General features: G+C 37.9%; 1 protein-coding gene across 2 annotated transcripts in view; it reads left to right on the top strand.

Moving 5' to 3' along the window:
- The window catches only part of ajap1 (adherens junctions associated protein 1), a 61,997-nt gene extending 45,144 nt beyond the window's left edge, over positions 1 to 16,853 (top strand). The window contains exons 3-6 of one of the 2 annotated variants that reach the window (XR_008385993.1): positions 7,496 to 7,583; positions 7,818 to 8,060; positions 14,716 to 14,839; positions 15,231 to 16,853. Coding sequence is in view for 1 of the 2 variants with exons in the window: in XM_053625422.1 (XP_053481397.1) it covers positions 7,496 to 7,583; positions 7,818 to 8,060; positions 14,716 to 14,788 (404 nt within the window). In the remaining variant the exon portion in view is untranslated. Of the gene's footprint in view, positions 1 to 7,495; positions 7,584 to 7,817; positions 8,061 to 14,715; positions 15,203 to 15,230 lie in introns of those variants that run through there. The other variant, XM_053625422.1, reaches the window with a different exon arrangement.
- The last annotated feature ends 7,265 nt before the right edge of the window (positions 16,854 to 24,118 follow it).

Here is a 24,118-nt window from a genome sequence, read left to right as displayed (position 1 = left end):
AACCGTTAAAAGTTTGACCAGGGATATTTTTCTCTGAAAATTGGTTTCAGCATGCAGTATTTACCTCTCCTCAGGCTCAGACTGAATGAAATGACACATTGCCCTTCTCTTTGATTCTGTAAACCAGGGAGTAATAGACGTACCTTTAGCACCAGTCCCTCTCGGTATTATATGGCTTTGTCTCATGAATGTGATGGGTTACTTATGACGGCTGGGGAATGAGTCCCCTGATAGAAATCGATATGTGGAACAAGAGGTGAATCAGCCTGTTAGATTTTGAGCGTTGTTCAAGGTCGAGTACAAAACACAAGTCTCATAAAAACTCTGGCATTCCATCGTAAACAAGACTCCCTTACCCCTGGCTTTCTGCATCCATCAGAGCATGAAAGAGGAAGGAAGAGACTTGAAGGAGAAAAGGGGAGAGGATTGATGCAGACTGTCTTTATAGCAACACAATTAAATATAATTTTAAAATATATCTTTAAAAAATATTTTTAAAAAATATGCCCAAAATTTTATTCATTTAGTAATATTATATGCATAGTTAGCAGTAATTATAAAACTATATTTGTCTCGATTTGGATTTAGAGTCAGACGCAATTGCAGAATATAAGTGAAATGTTTAATAAAGTAACAAACAAGCCTTACATGGATCATAGACGAGCATAATGTGATAAATGGGGGCAAAACAAACAACGCAAGACAACAGTGCAGTGCTGAACATGACTGAATATACGCACCAGTGCTAATGAGCTAACCGCAAAACAGGTGAATGAGACATGTGAGATGGTGCAGTGGCTGATGGGAAACTTAGTTTTTTTTCCTTTTCCACTATTACATGACATATGCAATGATGACAGGCATGAGCTCAGGTGAAATGAGCATATGATTGAGTGCAACTTTTTGCACCCTCTCTGGTTTTTTGGTAAAAAATAAGGAAATTGTACCTTTATTTTATAATTTATTTTAAAGAAATAAATGTTCAAATAGTTTAAAATCCTGCTAAAAACGTGCATTGCAAAACATAAGGCAAAAATCAAAAGACAAACCAAAAGAAAGAACGTTTTGCCATGAAAGTCTCCAGACCTGATATGAAGGAGGCAGTGGATGACATCTGGCTGAGTTATAACAGATATGTCAAGATGAACCGGTGATGATTGGCCAATAAATCTGGCAGGGTTAGAATAAATTTGGCAGGAAGTCTCCTTAGAGGATATCACATAGGTTGGAGGAAGTTATGAAGACAAAAGGTGAGCATGCTAGTTATTAGAACATAATTATATGATGCAAACTGTTGAACTATTATAATTGTTATTGTTCCATTATTAATATCTTGGCATACACTGTTTGACTGTTCTTTATTATGTTACTCATGATGGTGAAGAAAATGTACGAGAGTTCTGCAATATAAATGTTTATGAAAAATCTTGTAAAGTAGAATCCAAAAGTATTTTGAATGGCAAGGCCAATTATTTAGTTTTTGCTATACACTGAAAACATTTGGGTTTCAGATCAAGATGAATATGAGACAATAAATCAGAATTTCAGCTTTCATTTCCTGATATTTGCATCTAGATGTGTTAAACAACTTAGAACATGGCACCTTTTGTGGCAGACCACCCAAATTGTTTTATGTGTTCTCCCTTCAGTCTCCTTTTCATGAGGTGAAATGCATGCTCAGTTGGGTTACAGTTTGGTGATTGACTAGGCCAGTCTATAACTTTCCACTTTTCCCCATGCTGAAATTCTCTATTGTGCTGGCAGTGTATTTTTGGTCATTGTCTTGCTGCTTGATGAGGTTCCTCCCAATTAGATTGGAAGCATTTCTCTGTAAATTGGCAGACAGAATGTTCCTGTAGATTTCTGAACTCATTCTGCTGCTACCATCATGAGTTACATCATCAAAAAAGATTAATGATCCCATTCCAGAAGCTCCACCATACCTCCACCATGCTTGACCAATGCTAGTATGTTTTGGAGCTTTTCTTTCTCCACACTTTGGCCTTTCTATTACTTAGTAGAGGTTAAACTTGGTTCCAGAATGTTTGTGGCTCAACTGTGCATTTTTTTTTTTGCAAAATGTCAATCTGGCCTTCTGATTCTTACTGCTGTTGAGTGGTTTGAATCTTGTGATATGGTAGCAAAATTCCTGCTCTCAAAGTCGTCTTCGAATGGTGGATTGTGATACCTTCACCCCTGCACTGTGGAGGTTGTTGGTGATGTCACTGATGTTTGTCATCACAGCTTTCACAATGTTTGTTATCAACTGCCGTTTTCCTTGTCCGAACTGTTCCATGTCTGGTTGTTAGTCTACTAGTATTTTTTTATTTTTTTCTGGTCATTCCAAAGTGATGTATTGGCTATGCCCAATGCCTGTGCAAAGTGCAATAACTGATTTTACTTCTTTTCTCAGCTTCAGAATGCCTTACGTTTCTCCCATGGACAGCTCTCTGGTCTTCATGTTGGTTTATCCTTTTAAACAACAAATGCAGTTTTCACAGGCAAAACCTAAGTCTCAAACCAAGAGTAGATATTCAGAGCTATTAATTGCTGAAACAATCAATCTAACAAGGGCAACAACAAACTTTGAATATGTTCAAATATTTTTGATTACTTGAAAAATGAGTGGTTTCAAATGAAAGGTGCTATGTTCTAAGTTGTATAACACATCTAGATGTACTTGATTTGCAATTGAAATTGAATTGAGCTTAAATCTATCGTCTCATATTCATATTTTGCTCTCAAACCCAACTGTCTTCAGTGTACAGCAAAAACAAAAGAATCGGCCTTGCAGGTTACACACAGGGGACTACAGGTATCTTTTATTTATTAGTATTATTATTATTATTATTTTTTTTACAAATTACATTAAGAACACCACATTGGCACAAGCATTTCTAATATTGTTTTATTTTTAATGGGTTAAAACCCTGTGGTGGAGGTTTATACCACCCTCAAAGCCACATATGTGTGCAGGATGTTTTCTAGCAAGCGAGAAGGAGATGACATTAACCTGCTGTGACCGCAGAACTGAATAGAGGCAAAGGAAGTGAACTTGTCCTCATGCATATGCAGAAGCACATGGGCCAATGTCAGCTAACCAATCAGGACAGCTCAGCAAATCGATATGGGCTAAATGAGTGTTTGAACCCCCCTGACAGCAGGTAATACAGTGCAGTGGAGAAAGGAGAAAAAACAAAACAACAACAACACCATTATTAAGGGCTACCTACTCGGTCAAACTGTAGAACATTACTTCTTAGGTGCAATCAAACTTCTGTAGAGCTGCTTATTCAAACTGAACTGCCTTGGCACAAGTGGGCTGCTGTTATATAAAGTAAATGAAATGTCAGGGCTGGTTATAGTGTTGTGAGTGTTTCAGAATTGGGCCAATAGTATTGTGCCACTGTAGAAATCAACTGTTTATCACCTTAGTATTCAGAGTACAGGCTCAGTGCAGAACCTTAGAATATTTGGCGTGGTGGTTTATTATTAGGGGGGAGATATAAAGCTGAATTTCACTACATTAATACTCAGCATGTATATACATAGCTTTACATGAAATCATTTCATTTCTAAATGTCTGAAAAGGATACTATTAAATCGCACTCATTCACACTTGATATTACTGATGTTAGGAAAGATTTTAAGTAATCTGGTGGAAATTTCTTTGTCACTATACTAGAATTTACAAAGAATTATTAGACACTTTGGGCTTATGTGTCTAATAATGCACCAGGCCACTCTGCTGTTGATTTTTTTTTTTAATAACTGCACACCTGTCTGGTTTTATTCCTTACCTAAAACATACGCCGCACAAAGGCCCACTGTTAGTAAAATCATGAAGTATGATGTTTTTTGTTACTGATTGGACATTACCCTACCACTAATACTTGTTTTGTGTTTACTAATGGACCACTTGAGTCACCATCATGTTGACAGCTGTGCTGAGGCACTGTGTTTAGTAAGACTGCTGCAATAATCCTGCTTAATCTTTGCAGAAATAAAAACATTCACTCTCACATGTTCAACATCATGTGCCGCTTGAGTCAGCCTGGCTTGCTGTGACATCCTGCTTGCTTGCCTTAATCTCCCAGCCCACATATGGTTATCAATTCAGCCCTACATTCAGAAACACTGACGCACATAAATCGATTTAATGGTGATGCCACATTCTCAAGGCTAATTAGCAACAGTGATGAAGCCTTGCACAGAAATTAGGATGTGGCACTAACAAGACAGTACCACAACAACAACAACAACAACAACAGCAATGGTTAAAAAAAACCCTAGCTCATTAAAAAGCACAGGCCACGGATTGGTGTACCATATCAAGTTCAGTGTACTAAAAAGTGTGTTAAAAAGTCTAAGGTGGCAAACCATGGTGAGCAAATCCCAAAAGCATAGCAGCTTTCTTGTTGCTTTTTGATCGTTAAATAAGAACTTTATTTATCATTAAATAAGAACATCTGGACTTTATTTCTAATGAATGTGATGGATAAAACAAAATGCATCTTTATGTATTTTCTATATCTTAAATATTCTCTATGATGCCACTGTAGGCATTTTTGTGAGTAGTGGGGATGCATAAGCAGGATTTCATTTCAGTGTGCTTGTTGCTGAGTCACATTTTTCCGAATCATGAATCACCTCCGCTTTCATTTGTAGATGACTCTGCCTCTCAATGGGACTCAGTGGGTTGAGCTGCTTCTCAAATGCATTTATTCCTTTTTAAATCAAGTAGCTTGTATATATAATCTATTATAAATAGACTATAATATTGACCCTATAGTTAAGACAATTCAAATAAATGTTGCTGATTAGATAATAGCTCTCTGTTTACCAGTCAGTCTACATCCCTATCCTCACATGTGGTCCTGAGTTGTGGATAGTCATGAGTACAGGCAATGGAGCTGAGGTTCCTCCACAGGTGCACCTTACAACCTCCAATAGCTGTATCCCACTTTGTCCCACTGGTCAAAGACCTTGATGCAGACCCAGGACATGCTGGAGAGATTATATCTCACAGCTGGTTTAGGAACATATGGGGATTCCCCAAGGAGGAGCAGGAATCTGTGGCTGGGGATAGAGAAGTCTGGACAGAACTTATCAACCAGATGCCACTGTGACAGAAAATGAATAAATGAATGAATTGTATGGTTCCGTCTTTCTCAATTGAGAACCTGCCACCATTTTACCTGAAAACTTGAGTTTTCAGCTATAACTCCAAGGTCCATGGCAAAAAAAAACCCAAAACCCATGAACACTCAGACATCAGTTCAATCTGGATGATTTTGACAAATGGATAAACCAGATGTATCATTCAGCCTAGTACCTAAAAGCTGGTCACACATATTTAAGCGAAATTTGTTGTATTATGTGAAAACAGCAGGATAGTGGATATTCATTTCTTGTTATAACAGATGCTCCAGCAAGATTGTTGGTCCCTGTTCCACAGTTGATCCATAGCTTTTATTACAGTATATTAAATAATGCTATTACAGTATATTAAAGTTTGGCATGTGCTGGACTGAAACATGAATTTGATCAAGTTGCTTATTGGAGAAGAAAACATAACCTGAGGCCTTGGTACTTGTGTATTTTGAAGCACTGAGTGTCTGGTGTCTAACTTAGTTTATAGAACCTCAGTTTCTTTCTTACTTTTGAAGAAAATTGAATTGGGGCTTTCGTAGCACAATAGGAAGGCAGTGATAGGAGGTATTTCAGCCAGCGCCAAGCACTCAGCACCCAGGATTGTTATATTTCCTTGCTGTGCCCATACCCTCAATTATACCATAAACACAGAGTTCAAGACTGGCTGCTCTTTCTATCTCACTCATCTGAGTTTGAGTCACATCACTACAAGTTGAGCCCATTGACCTGTCGCCTGCTATGCATTCCAGAGCACTGGCAGTGAATGGCAATTGAATATGGCATTTCAAAGCTTCAATCTTTCATAATATGACATGTTCAAACACCTTTAAAAGGTTACATTTGCACAAGAAAAATGTATTGATTTAGCCTACAGAACATGGTCTCATTTTGTATCCTTGCCAGGGTAATGAATATAACATAAACTATAAATGAGATGACTGTGTAAAATGCGTGGAAGCGTTATTGATGATATTCTGTCAGTGGACTTCTGCTGGCCTCCGTGCTCAATTTACCATTTTGCCAAGGGAAGTGTCCGTGCCTGGTGTCTTCAGGTCACGGAGTGTGTTATTGCTTCTGAAGCAGAACTATATGAAACCGTGACTTACCATGGCAGCCAGTATTGCTCAGCAGCACCCCACTTCTGCTAATGTGTAGGCCGATTATGTCAAACTGGTGGCAGATTGCCTCGATTAGACCATCTCTGCTTCATCATTCAATGGGGTTGAAGTTGCTCTCATTTGCTCGCCAGGCATACAGTATTTGCATAAATAGGACATGGAGGGCCAAGTTTTCTGTGGGTTAGCCCTAAAAGCCTCAGGGTCATATAGTTTGTCTGTAGCCAGGAGTGACGTAGGTTGATGTATTTAATCCTACAACAAGATTGCATGAATTTACTAACAGAGAGCATGGTAACACTTCAGTTCCTGTCAGTTGCAGGGATTGGGGCTCTAGGTATAAATATCTGAACTGGCTGTTCAGTATGTGCAGTTTGCTGTAATAACGTTCACTGTCATTTTTGGAAAATTTGGCTCTAACTGAAGAAAATTCTTTAGTGAGTGATATCATTACATCATTATGGTTATTTTTTTTTCATTTTGCTTTTCCTCCAGGGCAGTGTGCTTGAGAATATCAAGCGTGTGAAAAGTAGTAATAGTAGAATACAGATGGGTGACAATTTAAAGGATAATATAAAAAAGTGCATTAGTTCAACATGGCCTGGCACAGATTGTACAAGTCCTTGGAACTGTACTGGAACGATGAACAACATTCTTCCAAAAGCTATTCCCTCAGTGTTGATGGTGGTGTTGTAGAGCGCTGTTTAACATGTCGCTCCAGAATCTCACATATTGTACATGTTCAGTTGGGTTGATATCTGGTATCTGTCAAGGCCATGGCGTATGATTTTCATAAGTTTCAAGCTTGATAGAAACATTCAGTGAGCCCTCTCACCCTGTGGGTGGGGGTAGAGTCATCCTGGAAGAGACAACACCCACCAAGATAGAAAATACTTCATCAAAATGCTTCATATCAAAACTTTGTGTTGATATGCAGTGATGTCACAGTGACTAAGGAACCCAAACCCATGCCAGAAAAAGAATCCTCCCACAGCACAACAGAGCCAATTTTTACTTAATTAACATCTGTACATTTGTTACAAAAAAATTCCCATATAAAATTTACAATTTTTCACTTTAATGATTACTTTTCATACAGTTTTACTCTAGTGGGCCTCCAACTACCCATGGACCCCTTTACATGCCACCTAGATGTGCTACAGACCAGAGTTGAAAAGAATTGAACTGAATTGAGGTTGTTTGTGGCCTTTTGTCTATATTTGCAGGTTTGGCAGTGCATCAGATCATCACTATCACTGTTTCCCTCATCATGGTCGTTGCAGCCTTGATAACAACACTAGTCCTTAAAAACTGGTAGGAAAGATTCTTTTCTATCATAATTGTGATTAATGATATTTTCGTGGTTTCTGTCAGTCTCTCCCTGTCCTTGTCGTTCAGTCTGACTCTCTATCACATTCATACCTTCACTTGTATCGGGACTGAAATTTTTGTGTCTGTTTCCCCTGTAAATGTTAAGTGTAAAACAGACACAGGGGTTCAAGGTATGATTTTATGTTGGCTTTGTGAATTTGGTGCGTGTTTTTGTAGCTGTGCACAGTCGGGGAATGGCCGCCACACTAGCCACCAGAGGAAGATCAACCAGCAGGAAGAGAGCTGCCAGAACCTGACTGACTTCACGCCGGCACGTGTGCCCAGCAAGGTGGACATCTTCACCGCCTACAATGACAGTTTACAGTGCTCTCACGAGTGTGTGCGCACCGCTGTGCCAGTCTACACAGACGAGATGATCCAACACACACCGATTTACAAGACCACCTACAATGGAAGCAGGTGAGAGAGGCATCCTGAATAGAGCGTTAAATACATATTTAACAATGCTCAAAAATTTCTTGACACCTTCACGAACATGCACACAATGCACACAATGCACACACACACACACTAAGCAAAATGAATGACAGCTTTCATATGGTAAATTGCTTATGTTTCTGAAGATTAAATGCCCAGTTCAGCCATGAAACGCTGTCTGAGAGCTGATTGGCTCCCTTGATGCCGTGCAACAACCTATAAGCCACGCTTCTCTGCCCACGTAGCCCTTTATAATTCCAACCAACTTGGCGCCTATGGCCTGTGTGTGCTACTAAATTTTGTACCCTACCCTGCCCCACAGCACCACTGTGTAGATCTGCTGGGGGGGCTCCTCCTTCCATAACCTTTGCAGCAGCAGGATGGTTCTCTTCTTTCTTTTAAAAAAAATTTAAATTGGAATATGGAAACGGTACAAACATAATCAAAAATACTTACATAGCCAAGATACCATTACATACAAATAGAGTCCCACACTGCAGAGTCTTTAAACCAGGATGTGTTGGTCTTTAGTCTTCTTAATTCCTTTTGAATGCCTTTAAATACAACATAACTGGAGATGAAGGTTTGGTTTAAAGTCAAGAAACTTCAGAAATAAATGTTTGAGTGTTTCCTCTTCATCACAGTTAGGCATCGGGCATTTACTTGTTTTTACGAAGCAACTCCATTTAAACACTGCTCTTACTTGAAGCCTTATTACAGCAATTAACCATGTTAAAAAGCAGCTCACTTTTGTAACCTCTCTAGTTGTGTCCCATATAAAATTACAAAACAATTTATTAAATTTTTTCACCCACACATCTGTTGGGGGTAAGATACATTATAGGAATAATATTTTAGACAATATAAAGGTTTTAATAATATTGATTCTGGTTTTATAACTTAGACTACATGATTTCCATTTACTTGTATGATTTCTTCTTTTTTTTTGACCAATTATGATCGACACAACCATTATTATCTATCTATCTCTCTCTCTCTCTCTCTCTCTCTCTCTCTCTCTCTCTCTCTATATATATATATATATATATATATTCCTAAAACGTTTTTAACTGTTGTACTTCTGGGATATCAATTGGAAATTTGTTCTTTACATTTCCAATCCAAACACATTCAGTTTTAGAGTTTTACTTTTATGTCTGACCATGTCTATAAGACCAAGTATTCATACTCGCTCAGCAGCAGCAGTAGCAGATCTAGTCCACCAGACCAAGCCTATTTACGCTCCCTCCCCATCTAAAGCTCACAATTTCACTCTGTGAGTTGTCATGACTGAAATATATTTACATACACCAAGTGATTTGCTCTATCTAAACTAATTTTTCCATCTTGTACTTGGAGACTGAAAGCCAAGTTGTCTGGTTAGACTTGTCTTGAAATGGAGACGATGTATTAAGTCAAAATGCCTGCACAAATAATAATGACCAACGTTTTATATAGAATAGAATAGATTAGAATAGAATATATAAAAATACAATACAGTTTGGTCAGAATAGAAAATAATATATTGTAACATTTCTTATAGAAAGAGGACATTTTTTTTTTTTTACAAAATAGTCCACTACCTATGGTGGATTTAACTAGTCTACACACCCCAGTTAAAAGTTGCAGGTTCTTGAACAGTGGTGATCAGTAGTTGATCATTGGGGGAACATAGGCTTGTGCAAGCGAAATTAAGACAGGCTTTACACGGTGATGGTGAGTTGACCAAACCGGCTCTCTCAGCTTGTACAACCTTCATTCAATAAAGTTGTATTTTTTGCTAGGGTCTTTCTTACATAAAGTTGTTCAGGGGTCTTAAAATTCACCAAATCTAGAGACACAGCAACACTACATAGTTGTTATTCAAGTGACTGCTCATGTCATATGCTAATTTTTGCTAAGTGTGCTCTCGATATCGTATGTCAGATCATTACACATATTATATGATAATGGTCATAACAGTGATGATAAAACATGTCACATAATGAAAGAATGGCACCCAACTATGAACACAATTCATCACAATTTTGGCATTAACACTTACATTCTGCTTAATTATAACTTTGATCAAGATTTGTAAAGGCTTATTTATTTATTCAGTAATTGAAAAAAAAATCAGTAATTGTTTTATCCTGGTCAAGGTTGCCGTGGATTCGGAGCGTATCCCAGGAACACTGACTACTGTTATGACACATTATGACATCAATCATGACAGACTTTGACATGGTTACATGTTTCCGTTGCGTGTACATGTTTTATTCATTTTCTTTTTATTATTGTTTTATCTTGCCTACAAAAAGTGGACTTCTAAAACACATAAGAGGAAAGATCATAGGCTGTCTTACTCTGAGTAGTGCATGGCTGGTTTTATTCCCTATTTCTACAAAACACTTAGAGTTTTTAGAATCTTGCCTCAAGCACTGTAATTATATTTTTTCTGTTGTTTCCCCATATTTTTTTTAAAATCCCTGCTTGAAAATGTGCATGGTGGAGACCAACCGATATTTCTTTGCACTTTTTCTTCAGGGTATATTTGTGTTTTAATTATTTGTGCTGGTTTTGTAAAGCTTAGCTGCCTGGGACACAAACATGCATTAAAGGATATTATTTTGACCTAGCAATTAGTCTAAAGGCATGTAAAGATGTGACATTTTGAACAATGAGCAAACATTTCATTGGCTTTGACAGTCCTATATTACATAAAGGTCTTTGGAGCTATCAAATTCCCCTCAAAGAAGGTTATGTAAACATGTAATTTCTTTGGATGCACTCTATTGCAAGAGGGAACAAACAGTTGAAGAATGGTATGAACTAAAACTCACTACATATAATGAAACAAAACCCACTTCGGAGCCTTCTTTCCTTTTCATCTCAGATGCACATTTACTAACCCAGGCCATAAATCTATGAAAATATTTAGAAATGTAAGGTTGTCAAGTTCTCCCTCTGCCAAACTGTCCCTTCTAAATGAGTGTCCTTTCTCTGCCTCCCATTACGTTTTATGTACAGCTGGCTGCAAGGTGAGAAAACTGATCTCATACTACAACAACTATAAAGCAATTATATAACTAGCATCAATAGATGTGATTTAACTACATGGTATCATATTTACCAATCCAGTAGACAATATTTTTGATAGTACAGTAAATCTGAACTCAAAAACACATTATTTGACTCCTCAGTGTCTTGGATAACTGATTATATAGATAGGTACTTGTGTCATTTTTCCCATTTAAAACAGAAACTTTCTTAATATATCAGATTTTAATCAATCCTCCATGCTCCATGCAAGTTAAAAGTGATTTAAGCAAGATTTGTCAAAATTTGCTCATCCAAACACAAACAAGCACTCTGGACCATAACCCAGTTTTTCGAATGTGTTTTCCAGCCACAGAATACACTTGTGGTGAGGCAATGAATACAACAATTTTTTAAAAATAATGTTCTACATATTTTCTAGATTATTTGTACAAGCAGGAAATAATAAAAATAAATGATTCTTTATTGGTCACATATACATTACAGCACAGTGAAATTCTTTTCTTCGCATATCCCAGCATGTTAGGAGCTTGGGGTCAGAGTGTAAGGTCAGCCATGATACAGCGCCCCTGGAGCAGAGAGGGTTAAGGGCCTTGCTCAAGGGCCCAACAGTGGCAGCTTGGCAGTGTTGAGGCTTGAACCCTTGAACTTCCGATCAGTAACCCAGAGCCTGGCAGTGCTAGAGCTTGAACCCCTGACCTTCCGATCGGTAACCCAGAGCCTTAACTGTCAAGCCACCACTGAAAAAAATAAACAACATTGCGCCTTTAACTAATGGAAGTGATGAACAAAACTGTGGTTGTTATGATATATAGTGTTTTGACAGGTTTTGATATTGCTGAATAAATGACAGAGAATAAGCGGATGTAAATTATGAGCCCAGCACTTTAATCTCGCTGACTACATTTACATACACATCAATTTGGCAATATTCTAATTAGTATTGAGTCATGTAAACACAGCAATCTGATTGCCTGATTCAATTTAAGACCATATTCTGATTCCCCAAATTCTGATCCCCACCCTCAGAACATGCCTGTTTTAATTGGAAATTTGTTGCATGCAAACACCTTATTCAGAAAATCCTGCATGCGCAGTCTGCGAGGAGTCGTGCGTAGCAATGACAGCATCTTGAGTTTCCCAGGAAATAACAGTGGGAAAGAAAAAATGCACATGTAGATCATACTTAGAATAACCATGTATACAGGAATATCCTGATGCCTGTACGCATATAGACATTGCATTTGGAATATGCCTGCATTCCAAATAGACCTTAAACAGAATTTGATGTGCATGTAAACACTGCATGTAGTCATTGACCTGTGACTAATGTAAGCTAGTTTACTAGGAACTAATATCTCTGCTAACTATATTAGCTAATATTAGTGATAAACAAAAAAAGTTTACTACCATTGTTAAAAAATAAATTGCTGAGAATGTCACTATGTAAATCAAGTCTCACATACAGTTGGAATCAAAATTATTCAACTCATATTGCAAATCAGGTTTATTGTCAAAAGTTATAGACTTTCAGCTGTTTGCAATGGACAAATCAAACAAAAGCAATTGAAATAGATCAACGGAACAAATGATCCAAGTGGTTTCCCCAAATTCAACTGAAAATGCAACTTATAATGTTTTCTCCAGTTCTTCAAAATTATTCAACCCACTGAATGGAATCCCTCACAACAGGACAAATTTGCAAAATAGCTGTTGTCTTAAGCACACCTGATGCAACTAATCAAGGGCTTCATTAGTTGCACAGGTGTGCTTGAGCTGGAACACATGAAATACCTGAACTGTCTAGGGTTAGAAAATATATGAAATACCTGGAAGGGCAGAAAAACAAAGCTATCAGCGGCTACAACCAGATTTCTGAGAAGGCAGGCAAAAGACCTGCAGCAAGACTTGGTGGCAACAGGCACTAAGGTTTCAGTGAGCACAGTATGGCGCATACTAAAAGCAGAAGGTTTCCATGCCAGAACTCCAAGATGTACACCACTACTGACCAAAAGCACAAGAAAAGTCGGCTTAAAATAATATGAATAAGCCACAGAAGTTTTGGGATTCTGTTCTGTGGTGCGATTAAATAAAACTGGAACTTTTCTGCTCGATGGATCAGCGGTATGTCTGGAGAAAGAAGAATGATGAAAGAACACTCTGTCCACAGTCAAGCATGGTGGTGGCTCGGTGATGCTCTGGGGCTGCTTTGCATCCTCTGGCACTGGAAACCTGCAACGTGTGGAAGGCAAGCTGGATTCATTAAAGTATCAGGAAATCCTATGAGAAAACTTCATGTCATCTGTGAGGAAGCTGAAGCTTGGGCATCGTTGGACCTTCCAACAGAACAATGATCCCAAGCATACCTCAAATTCCAACAAGGCTTGGTTGCAGAAAAGGTCCTGGTTGATTCTACAAGGCCATCACAGTTGCCTGACTTGAATCCCATGGAAAATCTCTAGTGAGATTTGAAGAAGGCGTTTGCAGCACGCAAACCCAAGAATATTATTGAACTGGGGGACATTGTTCATGAGGAATGGGCTAAGACTCCTCAGGAATGCTGCCAGAAGCTATGCATCTCATTTGCAGCAGGTCATAACAGCAAAAGGGTGCTCCACTACGTACTAAAGGTGCTTGCCATGAATGGGGTTGAATAATTTTGAAACTGGAGAAATCAATATAAGTTGTATTTTCAGTTGAAGTTGGGGAAAACACTTGAAGCATTCGTTGTGTAGACTTATTTCAATCACCTTTGTTTGAATTGTTCATTGCAAACAGCTGACAGTCTGTAAATTTTGACAATAAACCTTATTTGCAATGGGGGTTGAATAATATTGATTGCAACTGTATTGAAATTCCACTAATATCTACCTGTGACAAATCCAAGAAGTCTACCTAAACAGAAGTGACTTCCAAATCACCTGTCTATCTGCAGGCTATGAATAGAAGAAGAAGAAGAAGAAGAAGAAGAAGCAGTAGAAGAACCCTTTATTTACCACCTATACATTACAGCACAGTGAATTCTTTTTTCGCATATCCCAGCTTGTTAGGAAGTTGGGGTCAGAGCGCAGGGTCAACCATGATATGGCGCCCCAGGAGCAGCTAGGTTTAAGGGCCTTGCTCAAGGGCCCAACAATGGCAGTTTGGTTATGCAAGGGCTTAAACCCCCAACCTTCTGATCAGTAACCCAGAGCCTTAACCATTGAGCCACAACTGCCCTAATGGCTGCAATAAAGATAGACACAGTTTACATGGTGAATTATAATTGCATATAGTAGAAAATATACAAATGTCTCCAGGTGAAGGGTTGCACCTTGCTGTTCCACACATATAATGTACATAAGTTATTTTAATGGTAATAAATTACATGTTTATGGGTGCTTTAAACTTGTGAAGTGTTTAGCCGCTGGATAAATGACACTGGGAGGATATGTGATAAGCACTTAAAAGTGTTTCAGCATATAAAATAATGTATTTAAATATCAGTGAGTGCAATGTGAGTAGTTATTGGACTCGGACAGATATATATATAAAATATTTTTTAAGAGAAATATTTAGAGATAAATGTTATCTTAGAAATAACTGTGTTTGTTTCCAGACCATCACCAACTGAAAGACAGCTAATCCCTGTGGCCTTTGTGTCTGATAAATGGTTCGAGATCTCCTGCTGAAGGCCTTTTAGTACCTGTGGGTAACTGCAGCTTCCTCAATTTTGGACCCTGGTATGTCCCATTTCTCAGTTGTTTCACAATTCTACCCAGCTAACATGCAGGCTGTGGCTCACCACTGAGTCATGATGCTCAAAAAAGGAGGATGTTTCTCTTTTGTATAACACCATGTAGATGAACTAGAGAAGTACTAGTTATGGCATACACTGTTTTACTTAAACTGTAATTATGAAGACAACACAAATAGACTATATTCAGCAATTGCTTGCTTTAGAAGTAGGCTTTAAGATTGGAAAACATCCCGTAATTATATGCTATTTGTGGAACTTTTCGATTCACAGTAATTAGTAGCCGTAATAGAATTTAATGAAACAATAGCTGTGCTGCAAAGTGCTTGTAATTTTGTGTCCTAATTGTAACTTTTTCCCAATTTCCCAAATTACAGAATCCCATTGGAACACCTTGAATTCTGAAATAAAGAAAACTTAAAAATACAAAACAATAAAAGAAACAAAAGCCCATATATTGCAGAAAGAAGAATAAGAACGTACGCACCGTGTTTTTTTACAAACTATGGATTTCCTGGACATGGAGCGAAGATGTTTATTTTTCTAAGCTGATCACTGATGAGAGTCGTTCTATGGTTCCCACTCCAGATTATTTTCCATGTAAACTTCCGGTCATTTAGAAATGATACAATATACTTAAAGCTAATATATTATATACATAAATTACTGTATGTGTAGAAGTATCCGAGGAAGATCACCACCACAGACATGTTGGAATGCTGTTTCCCGATGGGCTGCTTTCTGTGAAAAGGGCGAACAGACTTTTCAGAACTATGTGCCAATAACGCCAATATGTGCCAATATGTACAGATGGGACGCGTCTGGGAGTCTATTGAAAACTACAGACACAACGACGAGTCATTTCTGTGACAGTTATTCTATATCAACCCATCCTTTTTTTGTATAGAATCTATAAATATGTATTTGAACTATGTTTTGAAATAGTTGAACAAAATGTGTTGCAGACGTCCAAAAATATTTATAAGGAGCACTATTTGATTTTGATTAGGTAAAAGAAACGAAATGACGAGAACCTTGGCTGACTTTTGAGTTTAACGTATTGTTTTTAGGCCCTGTTTTAAATAGAATAGTCTTCTCTATTTTTGTACACACAAACACACACACATACATGCACACACACGCACACACACACACACACACACACACACACACACACACACACACACACACACATATATACTCAGACACACATCACCTTACTCAGTTGTGGTGCATCAACTCTTGGAACTGTTAATATGATATTCAGTCGGGGGGAAGAGACATTTTGAAGACCCTCGTCGTTATTAGTGATGATTCAGTAATACAGGTCCTGATGATTGTTCATCCATAGAAGCCATTTTATTTGCTACGGGGTGCCATTACTTATAAATGACAGTTGGTATGTTGGGTGGCTATGGTCACAGTTTGTGTATTATATCTATACTGTCAAAGAGCCTTAGTCATTGGTTGGTCAAATTTTTCCACAATGGTACGCAATACATTTTCACGGTTTGTGCATCAAAATTTAAAAGACTCCTTTTCTTTTCTTTTCTTTTCTTTTTTCTTTTCTTTTCTTTTTTTTTTTTTTTTTTACAGAAACTGTACAGTTATCCGTTTTCTAGGACTTAATATCAAACACATCACATGCTTTATTTTTGTGCCAAGTCATTGTTGAGTGCCAAGTCCAAGTCATTTGAATCATTTAAACACACACTCATAACATTTATATTATTTATTAGTATGCTTCAGAAAGTAAGATGTATGTACCAAATGCAGAAATGTCACCTGGTGTGATGCTGAAGTGGATTTTTATTTAAAACTGTATGGCTAATTACAGTATACAGAGAGCTGTTAAGGTTTTATTTCATTTTGTGCTTCTTCTCAAATCTTATTCCGATTGTGAAATGGTAAATAAAATTAATTTATTATCCAACCAGTTGAAAGGATAGAAATGACCCATGATAACACTTGAAATGGGAAGGTAGCTGAGTGTGTGCCTGTGTGCATTTGTGTGTGTGCCTATGTCTGCTTCTGTGTCTGTGTGATATTCATTTCACAAATCACTGCAAAAAAATAAAAAATAAATAAATAAATAAATAAAATACAAAGCCAAAGAGATATAAATGATGGCAGTTACTTATTTGGGTAATTTTGCTGAAATAAAATCAGAAAACAAATCCTACCTAGAAATAATTATTTTACAAGTCAAAAGAATAACACAGGATATACGTAGTTCATATCAATATAATAGAATGAAATTAAATTGAGCTATGAAACGCATTACCGGTTCTACAATTTCTATATAGAAGTCCATGTGGGAAAAACAGTTTTTGCAAAAACATGTAGTTGTAAATCCATCAAATTAGAAAACTTTAAATCAGAAAAAAGAGCATAATGATAGGTTTATGCTCCTCCATCTCCATTTCAAGCCACATATCCCGCATATATACCTCAAAATATTTGGGTATTGATAATCAAAATAATTTTACTTCATTAATATGTTTTTAGGGCCTGGATGCACCGATCAAAAAATCATGTCAATCCCGTGTGGGTCTCATCAGAACATTAAAGTTCTATATGATATATTACGTAGTTGCATAGTGGAAAAGTAGGTTCAACAACCACAGAAAGTAAACCTTTTAGTTAAGTAACATCTAGAGAAAATAAAACCCTAGAAAGACCCAAATTATATTTTTCCTTGAAAGCACCACATCTCATAGCGGAAGACTTTGTGACTTCTTGTCAAGGTTGCAAACACAATGTGCTACAAATACATTTTTATCAGCAGAATTATCAGGGCTATGGCCACACAGTCGTCTCCTTACTGAGAATTCATATACTCATTCACTTAGCTTAATTGTGTTAATACACAATTAACTAGCAATTATTTAACTATCAGTTATTTAGTTAACTAGCTGGCCATACTGGATTATATTGCATTCAGTCCCATTTTTAGCCTAGACAATTAGGTTTCTGAGAAAGCAACACCACTGCCCACACACATACACTCATTAACCACTTTATTAGGAACACCTTTACACTGGGCCATTCATGCAATCTTGTGGCAGCAGTGCAATGCATACAATCACTGAGCAGTAGTTCTGTAGGTAGGAACACCTTTTTGGTAGGAGAGTTCCAAGGAGAATAGCCAGACTGGTCGAGCTGACAGGGAGGCTACAATAACTGAAACAACCACTTTTTACAACTGTGGTGAGCAGAAAAGCATCTCAGAATGCACAACACATTGAACCTTCAGGTGGATGGGCTACAGCAGCAGAAGACCACATCAGGACACACTCCTGTCATCCAAGAACTAGAATCTGAGGCTACAGAGACTCACCGAAATTAGATACTTGAAGATTGGAAAAAGACCAGGCATTGTTTTTTCTAATCTTCAACTGTCCAGTTTCGGTGATTCTGTGCCCACTATAGCATCAGATTCTTGTTCTTGGATGATAGGAATGGAACCCAATGTGGGCTTCTGCTGCTGTAGTCCATCCACCTCAAGGTTCAATGTGTTATGCATTCTGTTATGCTTTTCTGAGCTGCTGTTCTGATGTAGCCCCATCCACCTCAAGGTTCAACAAGCTTTTCTGTCCACCACGGTTGTAAAGAGAGATTATTTAGGTTACCATGACTTTCTTGTCAGTTCAAACCATTCTGACCTTCACCTGTAGAACTGCTGCTCATTTAATGCTTTCTTACATTATTCGGTGCAAATTCTAGAGACTGTTGTGTATAAAAATCCCAGATCAGCAGTTTCTGAAATACTCAAATCAGCCAATCTGGTACCAGCAACCATGGCACTATTAAAGTCACTGAGATCATATTTTTTCCCCATTCTGATGTTTGATGTGAACATTAATGGAAACCCTTGACCTGTATCTGCATGACTTTATACATTGCACTGCTGCTAAATGATTGGATGATTGAATAAGTGCATGAACGTTCATAACAAAAAGGCTTCGGTAAGTGTATACAGTTTAATGTTGACACTGATTCTCCAAAAAGATTCTCCAAAAAGCAATAATGTGTAGTTACAGTTTTACCCTAATGATCTTGGGTTATTGCTGCAGTAGATTTGCAGATGCTTTGGATAGAAGAAAGACAGGATATTTGATAGGTGCCCTGTTGTGTTAGGAAATAAAACAAAACCATTTTTTTCCCTCCTTTTGTCCAAGCCTGAAACTGTACAGCTCTGAGATCATTGAGATTGACAATCAGTGCTGAACTCAGGGTTACAGTGTCTCCAGGCCTTCACACTTTATAGCCTCAATAGATTTCTGTATTTCCTCTTTGCAAAAGCATACAACATGGTAAACAACAAAAATCCCCAGCATTCTATTAAAATCTAGATATTTATACAGGTGCAGCTGGATACACATGAACAGTGTAACACTGTGCTGCCAGTAAAAGCTCTGATAACTCATATTCTGGTGTGGTATGAGAAGGATAATGCCTGCCTGATTGCGTGTTTGTGTCTTTGATTGCATCTCATGGAACAAAGTGCTCAGTTATAAATAATTTATTCTATTAAAATGTCACAGCCCATAATTTTCATTGACCTTTTCTACAGCAGGCTCCATGTGAATATGTCACTGTAGTATAGAAAAACAAGCATGCATCTATCTATGTACTGACAATATACATGTTCCTTTTTAATCATGTCTTTTTTATTTAACGACAAATTTTATTTTTCATTATTTTTAGTATTTTGTATTATTTTTAATCATGCCTTTTTTGGTGGACAGCATGGAATTGTTGGGATTGATACTGTATTTTTTAGTGTAATCACAGAACAAGAACAACTGTGGCAGCTTTAATACTGCTTTGTAGTGTGCGTGTGTGCGTGTGTGTGCGTGCGTGCGTGCATGTGTGTGTGTGTGTGTGTGTGTGTGTGTGTGTGTGCGTGTGTGAAATACAGACATTTCAGTTTGAAGTGCAATACCTAAACAGATGTCTGCTGAGACATCATTCTCTGGAAACTGAGTTCACTCACTAATTTGCATAGGCTGACAAAAAGTTTTAGGAAATATCATATTTACAGTAGCACAGTTGGGAATCAGAGCAGAATGAAGCACTAGCACATGTTATCAGGAATGTACTGATCCTCAACACTGATCTGGTATCTGATTGGATTTGATTTAAATTTCTGATGTGATTCTCTCATGCATATAATGTCTTTGTTGTTTTTGTTGACTTATACTACAGCACTATTGAATTCGTGAATATGATTGGGCAGAAAGTGTCAAATAATTTTCTATAACAGTAGGTCTGACAGTAGTGCCAGCTGTAATTCACATCACAGGTTCATATTAATTATATTATATTTACTAATTCATAGAGGATTGTATGGCAGTATAGTAATATTAAATAAACAGTTTATAAAAACATGCTGTTCTTTAACAACTAAAAAAAAAGAAAACATCAACGTTATCATTGATATGGTGACACTTTCTGTAAGGATATGCTTATTAAGAACTTTCAGTTTCCTGGTAATATGACAGTTTTCTTTTTTTTTTTTTCTTTTTGTCTTTGAGACAGAAAAAAAACAATGGTGAGGGAATAACTGTTTATGGCTGCTATAATGTGATTGATCACTTTCCCGGGTAATTTGTGTCAGAAGTGTCAGAAATTTTTTAGAAGTATGACATGTCGTTGTTTAATAAATTTAAAAAATGTATTCATTGATTGCAAAATTGCTGTGGTGTAAGAGGAATAAAACACTTTGGGACGTGCTGTTATAGGAAAATAATCAACATACACTTCACATCTCCATCTTTACTGCCCAATCGTTGATGATTTTTGTATGACCGTCGTGTTTTATTTTTTACTGATGTGAACACAGGACAGTGCTTGTCTTAAAGCATATCTCCATCATGTATTTGATGTTTTGCATACGTGTAACAGAATCTTTCAGTGTCAGCTCAGTTACTCAGAAGAGAGCAGTAGCAATAGTATTGTGCATTAAATGATACTCTGAGCTCTGAAGTAGGATTGGTGCATCCTTACCCTAAACATATCCACCCTGTTTTAGACCTTTTCATTGCGGTCAAGTACAAGAGTCAGCACTTAATGTGCAAGACAAAATTCCTACATTGAATAGTTGAAATGGTCTAAATTGGCAATGCTGATACTGTCTGCTAAATGACCAGTTAGACTGAGCTATAACAAGTTCAGGCTCTTGATGGAACTTCCACACACTTTACATTACTCTAGCACGAATTATATGATTTTATTATTCAAGACAGCACCTAAGTGGATAAAAACACTGCCAAACAGATCTACTTCCATGCAGTCAGTTTAATTTGCAGTTGTGCTCTAACTGCTAATGGCTGACTGCCAATGCTGAGACTTCGCACTCGCTAGATTGCAGAATGGTTCATATTTGAGATAGATGGGAAGAAAATGTTCTGAACATCAGCAATGCATTTCAGTGCTTCATTGCCTAATGTAGTCATTTAAACCTTTATTGCAAAGGTGATTTTGCTGTATGTGTACATTTTCATTCAAAGTTTCTTTCAAATTATATTTGTATGCTGCTTTCATCTGATGATGTACACATGTTCATAAAAAGATTTTGAACACTGAAAATGCTATTTTAAATACTTTAACAGATGAAAATCTAGGTACAAATGAATCGAGAAATGATTATTGTCAAATGTTTAGAAGAATTGACTTTATTTTATTCGCTCAATCTAGATCAATTAAACAGAAAAAGCCAACATTTTTATTCATCTATTTAGGCACTCGTAGCACACCACATATTTACAGTACCTTGCAAAATTATTCAGACTCCTGACCAATTCTCTCATATTACTGAATTACAAATGGTGCATTGATATTTCATACAGTTTGATATTTTATTTTAAAACACTGAAACTCAAAATCAATTACTGAAAAGTGACATTGGATTTATGTTGGTAAATATTTTTAAGAAAAAAAAAAAAAGAAATATCTTGCTTGCATAAGTATTCAACCCTTGTGCTGTGGAAGCTCCCAGTTTAAACTGATGAAAGAAATTGCCCTAAGAAATATAATTTATTATATATTATAATTATAAAGGATAAAAACCCTATTGTTGAAGGCTCATTGGTCAGGCTGTGAATCTGAAGGAAAATGAAAACCAAAGAGCATTCTACCAAAGTTAGAGAAAAAATAATACAAATGCATAGATTATGAAAGGGTACAAAATAATATCCAAGTGTTTGGATATCCCAGTGAGTGCAGTTGGATCAGTAATCAGGAAGTGTAAGCTGCATCACACCACCCTGGCACTGCCAAGAAAAGGCCACCCCTCAAAACTCAGCTCTCAAACAAGAAGGAGTCTTGTGAAAGAAGCCACAGAGAGGCCAACAATCACTTTGAGGGAGCTACAGAGTTCAGTGGCTGGAAGTGGAGTAATAGTGCACCAGTCAAGCATATCAAGAAAGAAGTTATTACTCAAAAAGTACAATCTGAATGCATGAGAGTGGTCCAACTGTGATGTGGGAAAAGGTTTTGTGGTCAGATGAGGTCAAGATAGAGTTTTTTGGCCAAAACTGAAAGTGCCATGTGTGGCACAAACCGAAAACTCCCATGCCTCAAGACGCACCATCCCTACAGTGAAGAATGGTGGTGGAAAATGATGCTATGGGGATGTTTCTCATCAGCAGGGTCTGGGCACTTAGAATTGAAGGAAGAATGGTTGGAGCAATATATAGGGAAATACTGCAAGAGACTCTGTTAAAACCTGAAGCTTGGGAGGAAATTCACCTGTCAGCAGGACAATGACCCCAAGTCTTGAGAATCTGTGGCATTATTGAAAATTTCAGTCCACAAGCATCACAAAACCAACCTGAACAACCTGGAGCAAATCAGTCAAGATGAATGGGCCAAAATCACTCCAACTGTGCAAAAGCTGGTATATATGTATCACAAAAAACTTAAAGCTGTTAGTGCAGCAAAAGGTGTGTCATGTAATGGGGATGGAGATGGATGCAAGTACAGTTTAAGCTTTTATTGAAGAGACAGGTAGACAATTCCAAATCGAAAAGCAAAATTGTCAAAAAGCAAGCAAGGAGTCAGGCGATTGGCAAACGGGCATAAAAAGGGCTTAGATGATAATTGAGAAACGTGAGGACAAAACAAGATCAAAACCATGGAACAAGGAACAAGGATCAAAGGCTCAGTATGGGTCTGGCGATAAACACACAGAAACACATCATAATAAACAAAGTCAATGTCAACCCGGAAGTGCACACTGTTGGGCTACAGGCTGTTGACAGATCCCCCCACCAAGGGCACTTCTCCCAAAGTGCCTAACAAAGCTCCCCCTCCTGGTGGTCCAGGCCCTCTGGACAAAATGTCCACACAGCCCTCCAGGTTCCGAGGCAGGCATTGTCCCCAAGGAGCCAAGGAGCAGACATGAGACTGGGTCAGGCTTGACAGGGTCGTGAGCCGGGAACAAGGCTTGGGAGGTCACACCATCAGCCTCTGGCATGACCAGAGATTGGTAGGTCATTTCGTCGACCTCTGGCTTGAACATGTTGTGGTAAGTCGTGACTTTAGTCTCTGGCATGAGCATGGCTTGGGAGGTCGCGTTGTCAGCTTCAGGTGTGAGGCTTTGCCATTGGCCTCAGACAGGAACTAAACTTGGTAGACAGGAGCTCCGCATGGGAGACCACCTCGTGTGTCTCACACTGGGGCTTAGGAGATGAGGTTGCATCATTGGCCTCTGGCTGGAACTCTGCAGGGGAGACCACCTTGTGGGTCTCAGGCTGGAGCTCTAGAGATGAGGTCATCATGTTGACCTCTGGCTGGAGCTCTGGAGATGAGGTCACCACGGTGACCTTTGGCTAGAGCTCTGCAGGGGAGACCACCTCGTTGGTCTCAGCCTGGAGTTCTGGAGATGAGGTTGCCATGTTGACCTCCAGCTGGAGCTCTACAGGGGAATCCACCTCGTGGGTCTCAGGCTGGAGCTCTGGAGATGAGGGTGCCATGTTGACCTCTGCCTGGAGGTCAATGTGGCGACCTCTGACAAGGTGGCTTTACCAAATATTAATGTATGGGTGTTGAATACTTATGCAAGTATTTCATAAAAAATATTCATAAAAATATTTTTCATAAAAATATTTCCCAAAATAAACATGTTACCTCACAATAATTAATTTTGAGTTGCAGTGTTTTGAGATAAAATATCAAATGGAATGAAATTTCAATGTACCATTTGTAATTCAGTAATACTGTATGAGAGAACTGGTCAGGGGTCTGAATTCTTTTGCAA

Source organism: Ictalurus furcatus, chromosome 5 (genome assembly GCF_023375685.1).
Source record: "Ictalurus furcatus strain D&B chromosome 5, Billie_1.0, whole genome shotgun sequence".
Taxonomy (NCBI): domain Eukaryota; kingdom Metazoa; phylum Chordata; class Actinopteri; order Siluriformes; family Ictaluridae; genus Ictalurus; species Ictalurus furcatus.
Note: the sequence above shows the minus strand (reverse complement) of the source record. Positions and strands in the feature narration are given on the sequence as shown.